General features: G+C 34.0%; 1 protein-coding gene across 2 annotated transcripts; it reads right to left on the bottom strand.

The window, feature by feature from the left end:
- Positions 1–864: 864 nt before the first annotated feature.
- Positions 865–6,309, bottom strand: LOC106671012. 2 transcript variants are annotated; one of them, XM_014401748.2, is made up of 6 exons: positions 6,210–6,309; positions 4,581–4,849; positions 4,402–4,527; positions 4,035–4,276; positions 1,439–1,606; positions 865–1,387 (listed from the first exon to the last, which is right to left on the bottom strand). In XM_014401748.2, the coding sequence occupies exons 2-6, from the start codon at positions 4,833–4,835 to the stop codon at positions 985–987; spliced, it is 1,194 nt and encodes a 397-aa protein (XP_014257234.1). In that variant the 5' UTR covers positions 4,836–4,849; positions 6,210–6,309; the 3' UTR covers positions 865–984. The 2 variants fall into 2 exon arrangements, with proteins under 2 accessions (XP_014257234.1, XP_024085365.1); XM_024229597.1 differs by having other exon boundaries at positions 4,581–4,846; positions 6,210–6,303.
- Positions 6,310–9,159: the final 2,850 nt, after the last annotated feature.

Below are 9,159 nucleotides of genomic sequence, written 5' to 3'. Positions count from 1 at the left end.
TGAATCTAAAACATCTACAATCTCTGAAAAATACTTAAAGTCTTCACTTGCTAACAAATAGCGCCAAAATCTGGACAGTGGGGATCGCAGAGCGTAGGCTAGGGTAGCATAGCATCGGGCAGATATGCACGGGGGTATACAATCTTATGGAAAATTGGACTTTGGATTTGTCTCGGGTAGCGTCGCATAGTGTTGCATCGTATTTTTAGTATATTATTAGTCGAGAGATAGTTTGTCCTGGAATAATCACTTACCAAATATCAATAGATGGGGGATACCAAATTGTATAACTATGCTTTCTATAGTAACCGTAAAAAAGTCCTGATTTACCTATCTGAGCATTGAAACTTGTTATATCGATATATTTCAATTAAATGGTGTGTTATGTAATGTGATCTGGAAATTACACATGCTTAATTTAATAGAAATGATAAATTGATCTACCTCCCATTTTAAATATGTACATAAATAATATCAAACATCCAAATAATTAAACTAATTATTTTAATTGTTATTATTTTTATAGTAATTTAATAATATTAAGTATTTACTAGTATAATATTTATTTGTGTTATAATTTCCGCGTTTCGCACGTTCAAATTGAGCTGCTAATTGGAACGTCGCTTTGGCGGAGGTATCAGCGGGTTCACTTTTGGCAATTCATGTCGAGAGACGTGGTTGTAGAAGTCCTTCAACCTGATGATGAGGTAAAAGGCTCGAAATCCGGATCACTGCAAAACAACTTACTGTGAGTAGGAACTATCTTTTTAAAAAGCACATGCTTAATTTTCTGATGATGAGTTCGTGAGAAGATTATGGTAACTTCTTATTAACGAGTAAGGTATTTTATTGATGCAATTTACGTGGTAAAAATATATATTTATTGTGGAATATCGGTAAATAAATATTACACAATTGAAGGTATATTTCAATAACGCTATTATTAAGTTTGTGTTTTTGTTTTTAACACATAATCTTGTAAAATCATATAGTCCCTCTATCCATGAATGCTATGAAGACATCCGCGCAATCCTCTATGGTAGACTCAATGGCGTTGGTCTGGACAGAATTGACTGCAACTTCAAAGTCATTGTATTTTTGCAAGTCCAAAACATTGTCGCTCTTCGACATCATGAAAGGACGTAAAACGGCAACGACGAAAAAGGCGAAATAGTCCACCCTTGCGGCTTCCTTCAGTACTTCGTCGAACGTAGGTGGGGTGCCTTCGAAACCGAAAAATTCCAAGTTACTCCTCAACGATTCCCAATAGACTTTGTAAAAATCTGTCATGTGCTTCTTCCTGACATCGTTCTGAACGCTGGAGTAAAGGAAGTAGATTATGTCCCAGATGTACGAATGGATGTGGCTGACTTGGAAGTCTAGAAACCTTTAAATTGTATTATAAAATTCCATCCGTGGTAAGATGTTATTGTTTTACCTCAAACTTGTAGGGGTCTGACCAGACTCGTCGTATTTAAACATCAAATTACAATTCCAGCAATCACCGTGGTTTAGTACTTTAAAGTCCGGTTTTTCATGGACGATCGTTGTCAACTTCGCTTGCGCGACCTCAATTTGAGCCTCCACTCGCTCTGCAACTTTGACCCTAAAAAATATGTATACAATAAATTGTAATTTGATTTCTTTTTAAATTCCCAAAATTGTCACGATGTAAAATGTGAGAGTTATGTCAAATCAACAATGCGCGAATTACATTGAAATGAAAACATGCAAAGGTGGGTGAATGTTTAGCTATCATACCATCAAAAGAACTATAAATTCACCACTTTTTCCGAGTATTATATAATAGTTTACATTTTTTTTAAATGCCATTTTAGAATAAATCTTACTTAGTAATAGTTTTTTTTATTTATTTATTTTTTTTTTTTTTATTAAACTCAACGGTTGCTTTGAAAGGACCTACTGACTAACTATGTTAAAACACCAGTGGATAAGGCAGGGATCGAACCCGCGACCGTCAACGAAAGAGTGGTACCACATCTCTCACATCAACGACCCCACAACTTAGTAATAGTTATAACGTCCTCATGAAGGAGATATATTCCTCGACAGCTTGATGAAGGAACAGAGTTTTTTTTTTTTCAAATTTGCGTTATCCCTGAATTTTATTATATATATATATATTTATATATATATATATATATATATGATTATATTATTAAGGCTTATGCTATAATCATGCAATACATGCACAATAAAGTTAGAAAATCAAATTTAAATAATTCAATTAGCAAGAATTTGAACAGACGCGAAACAAGTTGTGTCGCAAAGAAGGGCCACTGCACGTAGCAGATTTTTTGTCGGCGAACAGTTTAGTTGGCCACATATCATATCGAATTGCGCACATATAACAAACTATATTATGCGTGGTGATTAATGATCGTTAATCGATAATTATTCAGAAATCGTGAGATGCGGTCTGGTGTGATGTAGGTTTCAGAAAAATATTTTCTTTATCGTGCCAACTATCTTTATTGAGATCTTCAGGGCCCAAAGTGTTGTCTTCTGCGTAATTGTGCCATTCTTGCGCGTCGTGTTGAGAGTTGACAACCTACGCTTTATCCTTCCTTTCCCGTCTGTAATAATCCTGAAAAGATGACTAACCTCGCCCGACCCCCAACTTTACATTCACCTCAAAGAAAGGGAATTTCACCTCTACGCCTTACTCTTCATAGAAAAATGAATTTCTTTCCCTACTCCTTCAAAATCTAACACATATAAACAAAAAAAAATATCACACTAACACTCTCAACACGACACACAACCCTAACACATGTAAACAGAAAATACATACTATGAGTGTGTACAAATACCTGAGTGATTAAAATGACTAAACCTAAAATTTCTTCTTTGTGTACATCAATGTATAAATTCATTTTCACATTTTATTTGTATTTATATAATTGAAACAATCTTTGTAAATCTCGGGCCCTAAAGATCTTCTAAAAAAATATCGAAACGTTGGCACAATAAAGAAAATGTTTTTCTAAACCTACATAACTCAAGACCGCATCTCACGATCTCCAAATAATGATTAATTAACGGTTACTAAATAATACACATTTCCACAAAATGAAATACCAACAACATTATTATCAATATGAGATAATATATTTTTTTATGTTTACATAATGGTACAGAGTTCGATATTTTTGGGACGAATTTTCTCAAAAAGTGATGAGATGAGCATGTAAAATTCATTTTATCTTATGGAGAAAATAGTTTTTAAAGTAAAAAGATATACCATATAAAAAATTTAAAGTGATTTCTTTTTTATAAAAATTCCTTTTCCGTGTTCTAAAAACCGTCCTTGAACGTCGGAGCCCCTATTTGTACTATATTGCCTTGGTTTATGAAACAATGCTATGCTCTCTTTGGCACAAAGGGTGTCAGCATTTATAATAACTTTAAAATGTTTGAACAACTGGGATTTTCTCTTCCGATATTGCCTGAGAGGACCTGCAACCTCTATACTAAAAAAGTTTCCGACATTTCTGATTTTAATTAGCCCTTTTGAAGCAAATGTTTGCTGCCGCTTTTAGCATACGTGGCCAAAGCTTAAACTGATGCTCGCAACCCGGAAGGAGTTGTCCGTCCTTTTAAATCGCTGCACAGCAGTTCCAGTGTTTTGAACAATTTTGGAAGTTACTCGCGTATGTCGGTTTGTTAATTTTCGTTAATCAATGATTCTTTTTAATAGAAGTTCAAACAATGTAGGTGGCCTCGTGTGCACACTTGCAGCCCAACTATAAACAGTCGACCGATAGTTTTAATCTGTAGTGCTCGGATGCACTTTCGTTGAAATTTCTGATCCCATGTCCGTCTCCTACTGAACTAAAATATGAGCAACAAAATTTTATAAGAAAAAGTTCAAATTTATTTTAGTAGAAAACTTAAGATTTTTAAACGGATAAGTTGTTTTTTCCCTTCTATTTAGTAACACCAGAGTTATGAACTATATCATTTGAAAATTTTTCATAGTAATATAAAATAAATATTGATATACTAAATACCATTCTCCAGACCAAATTTCTTTCATTGTCTTGGCAACGTTTGTTAATCCTCCTTTCACCATGAGTTCCACAATTTTTGTATCACATGCCAGGAAATTCTTATTGGTATCGTTGTCATTTATAATTCGTTTGTCCAATAGGACTTTAGACATTGCATGGAACCTTCCCAAACATCTGAGGACAAGGTAGGCGTGATTTTCGTCCTGCCCGATTTTTCGGTCAACCATCGTAAACCCTTCGTTCTGAAAATAAATTATGAACAATAAATATTTGAAATTAAAAAAAAAATTAATTGAAAGAAGTAATTTGGCCAATCAGACAACTAAACATAATCGATTGTTTTAAGCGTTAATTCCATAAAGCTCGCCTTTAAATCTGAGAATACGATGGTCTTGTATGGCACGTAACCCAACATGTCACACCACATTTTCCCCCTCCTGTCGTTGAACTGGTCCAGTAGGACTTCCATCTGACTCAGCACGTCGCAATATAACTGTAAATGTCGAGTCAATAGGCTGAAAATTGCTGAACCATTCATTAACTCACTTTAGTTTCTATTCGGAAAACATCGAATTCTAACATAACTTCCAATTCTTTTCCGCTGTGGGCTTGCTTGATGATGACCGTTTTTGTCACCGTCCGTCCGGATCCTAGAACTACAGTCAGCTTTGCACGTTTAATGATGCTAGCATAGTTGGCACCCAATGGTACGGCGTCTTCCAACTCGACATTGACCACGCGTAAGGTGTTGTTTTCATATTCTTGTTTTTTCAAAACAGCTTCGAACCAGTTGGCGTCCATTGCGATCCTTCCTTCTAGGTACAAATATAATTATTTTCTTTCCAATTTAAACCGATTTTAGATAAATGCACATTCCCCCCAACGGCCCAGATTCGCTTATCGATTTACTTGGCCAATAACAAGAGTCCGTCAATAAAACTTCAAATTTTGACGCAGATAAGATTAACAATTGTTTCGCTATCTCAACTATCTCAAAACAGACTTCTTTCTTCAACATATTATATTTCAGACGCGTTGATGCAATCGACTGGTATAAATAAAATAAATACAAAGACATTACGACTAAATAATATTACTATTATGATTATTCGGAGATCGGTCTGGTGTGACATAGGTTTTAGAAAAACTTTTGCTTTATCGTGCCAACGTCTCGATCTTTACTGAGATCATCTTCAGGGCCTAGAAACAAATTGAATTTATACACTGCAAAACTTTTTTTTAAATATATTCAATCAAAGTGATTGTACAGTGATTGAATATAATAAAAAAATTACATTGTATAAATTCAATTTTTTCGTAATCTAAAATTTTCTCGAATTTTATAAATTCATTTTTTTTTATCTAAAATTTTCTAGCATTGTATAAATTCATTTTTTCACATTCTACATTTATTTGTAAAACTTAAACAATGTTTATAAATCCCAGGCCCTGAAGATGTTCTCAATGAAGATCTAAACGTTGGCATGATAAAGAAAATGTTTTTCTAAAACCTATGTCACGCCATCTCACGCAACTCACGAACTCCGAATAATCATTATTATTTATGTTGGAAAAATATAGTTTTCTTCTCACAGACATGAAAGAACCTTCTTTATTAGAACCAATAGTTGTAATAATTTCTTAATTACTTTCAATTAACAGACTGTTTTCCTTTTAAGTTGATTAACAATAAAGCAGCGAAATCGAGAACTCGTTATGTCCGTACAAGCGCTAAGTTCATTGCTACGGAAGTAGTATCGTAACAATCTGATAAACTTTTTTTCTATAAAGCAGCAGCAAACAAATATTAATGTCATAATAGCAAAGTGATGAAAGAAATAATTCTACATATTGATAGATGTATGAATAAAAATATGCAATTATTTATAAAAAATATTATTTAATGTTTTGTTTTTGAATGATTAAATATTTACATCTTTTGTGATATTTTTTTAAATGTATACAAAGTGTTAATGTGTTATTACCATAGAGCATTTGATGTAATATTTACAAATTTAACTTGTATCAGCTGGAGTAGATGTAATGATAATTTATGTTAGATGGTATTTTTGTTTTCATTGAACCCGAGTCAATTCACGTTTGTAAATCTTTTAAATCAGTGTGCCAAGCATTATTTTTAGCATTTAGTCTGTATTGAATTTAAAATTTACGTACCAGGCTGACAAGCGCCGTCCGCTCCGGCCAAAGTTATGAGATAAAATGGGCTCCTTCTCCCAGAGGCGATATTTCAGTCCCCACTACTAAATTTTTTTTGCTGTCCCACTTAGTTTGCAAGCGCTTTACTGTATCTAATCGCAATCGACAACTCGAGTTAAATAACCCTACCTATGAATTAAAAAAAAAAAAGGCATTTTTTTTAAAGATGACCGACTGGTAGTTGTGGCATATCAATTATACTTACACAGGACAGAGAAGAATTTCTTGCATATTAGGTTAATTCTTACAGGATATTACTGTCATCCGGGTATTTTTTAATTGTTATTTTATTTAAAACAAATTTAACACGTTGATAATTATTATGGAAACAAATATATAGAATACCCTGTTCTAAAGATAATAACACGATAAAATAAAATGGCACAAAAAATATTATCTAAATGTGTGATGTTTAGTGACCGTTAGTCGATGATTATTCGGAAATCGTGAGATGCGATCTGGTGTGATGTAGGTTTTAGAAAAACATTTTCTTTATCGTGCTAACGTTTCGATCTTTATTGAGATCATCTGCAGGGCCTGGGTTTTATAAACATTGTTTAAATTTTACAAATACGTGTAGGACAGGGGTGCTCAAACTTGAACTGCTGGCGATCTACCTCAATATTTTTAGACTACTTACGATCGACTCTGAGAGGCTGCAAGTGTGTGTGATGCAGGGTTGTCGTACATACACGATACACCCTACCTACCTAGGTAGGGTGTACCGTAGCATATATAGATATTAGCTTTCTGCACAATATAGGTACATTATCTTAGTCAAGGTTTGGGTTAGGTTTAGTTAGGTTCTTCTCTACAATATCAATGAAAAAACTCATAGTTATTCAAAATTGCGAGTTTATTGGTTGTTACAAAACAAAAGAGTTACATATGGTGTTAAACTTAACTAAGGAGTGGCTTTGGATGTTGAAGCGTGGCACTGCATGTCCTCAGCATACTTTTCATAAGATGGTACGTAACCACTGAGTGCTAATCGCAAGCATGATGACATATGATCGTCAGTTAGTCGATTGCGATATTTTGACTTAATTATCTTCATTTCAGAAAATGCAGACTCGCACAAGTAAGTTGACCCAAAAAATGCCGTCAGTTGAAGGGCGATTTGCCTTACATTCGGATATATATCTTCAGATATAAAACACCAGAAATGTGTATCAGATGCTGTAGCTTTGAGATGTATATCTGATATAATCTGCACCAACTCATTTTCAACAGAAGTTGTAGTTTAGTTACCTACCTACTTATTAAATTTTTTTTTCTTCTCGAGATCTACTCAAAAAGCACTCGCGATCGACTGGTCGATCGCGATCGACCGTTTGAGCACCCCTGGACTGTAGGATGTGAGAAAAAATTTATACAATGCTAGACAATTTTAGATTGAAAAAAATGAATTTATACAATGCTAGAAAATTTTAGATTCAATCAAAATATTTTTACTCACTACATAAACATAAAACAGTAAAATCTCACTGGCACTCTCAACACGACACGCAAGGATGGCACAATTACACAGAAGACAAACACTTTGAGTGAGTAGAAATACTTTGTTTGAATATAAAATATATTTTGCATTGTATAAATTCACTTTTCCACATCCTAAATGTATTTTTTAAATGTAAACATTGTTTGTAAATCCCAGGCCCTGAAGATGATTTCAATAAAAGATCGAAACGTTGGCACGATAAAGAAAATGTTTTTTTGAAACCTACACCACACCCGACCGCATATCACGATATCTGAATAACTATCGATTAACGGTCACTAATCTCTACACATTTCTACACGATAAAGAAAATGTTCTTCTAAAACCTACGTCACACCAGACCGCATCTCACGACCTCCAAATAATTATTGCCTAATTGTTGATTGTCCACCTGACGATGGTCGTACTTTCTTATACAAGATTTCTTATACAAGTTTTCGTCTAATGAACTCGTAATTGGGTCGTTTCCTATTATTCCGGTCCGAATATTTTTTTTCCCAAGCACGTTCGGTATGATATGATGTTCGTTAGCAAGATTGCAACACTTGTTAAAGCAATCCGCAGCAGTGGAAGAAGCAATTGGATGAGCATAAGAAGAACCACTTAGAAGCAGGATCAAAGTACAAGAAGTAATAGCTAAAGAACGGGATAGGACTAGACCAAACACTCAACTACTGAAAAACCGTTCTGCTCTTAATACATCAATTAGATGGATATGATCCTTTAATGAAATCGTAAATCAGTGTAATACCTAAACTTGAATATGGGTATTGATCTGCGAGTCAGTGAAGACATGTTGAACCGGCACAGGGTCTGTCAATACTCTCGAGTTTTGATGGTTTGAGGTTTAACCTCGAGTCACCTTCAGTGAGAAAGTTCATATATTTAAACAATTTTATTTTAATTTTGATATTAAAATTGCTTAAAACGAGTTGTTGAGTGAAATTTGAACCCGAAACTACTGCGCTGAGCAAACACTATTAGAAAGTAAGATGATGGAAACAATAATGTACTAGATCCATTTTATTTTAGGATAGTCTAAGTTATAGTTCAAGGATAGTTCAAGAATAGGGAAACCAAGGATGGTGTTTATTGAAACATCGTTAATGCGCTAACGGAATCACTTAGGATGGATGTTATGTAGTAATGAAATGGAGTATTGCAAAGTTTTGATGGAACGCGTTTTCATTTCGAGTTTTCTTCAGTGAGGAAGTTCATATATTCAGAAAGCTTATTTTATATTAGTTAACAAACGAGGAAATATCTTGAATGAAATCTAAACCCATATATATGGGTATGTGTTTTTAGTGGTGTGCTAAGCAAAAATTATTAGAAGGAAGGTGATGAGGATGATAATGTACCAGATATGACTATCAGAAACCCGTTAAAGAAGTAATAATTGAGATG

The sequence above is a fragment of the Cimex lectularius genome, unplaced genomic scaffold (genome assembly GCF_000648675.2).
Source record: "Cimex lectularius strain Harlan isolate CLEC.00 unplaced genomic scaffold, Clec_2.1 scaffold407, whole genome shotgun sequence".
Lineage (NCBI taxonomy): Eukaryota > Metazoa > Arthropoda > Insecta > Hemiptera > Cimicidae > Cimex > Cimex lectularius.
Note: the sequence above shows the minus strand (reverse complement) of the source record. Positions and strands in the feature narration are given on the sequence as shown.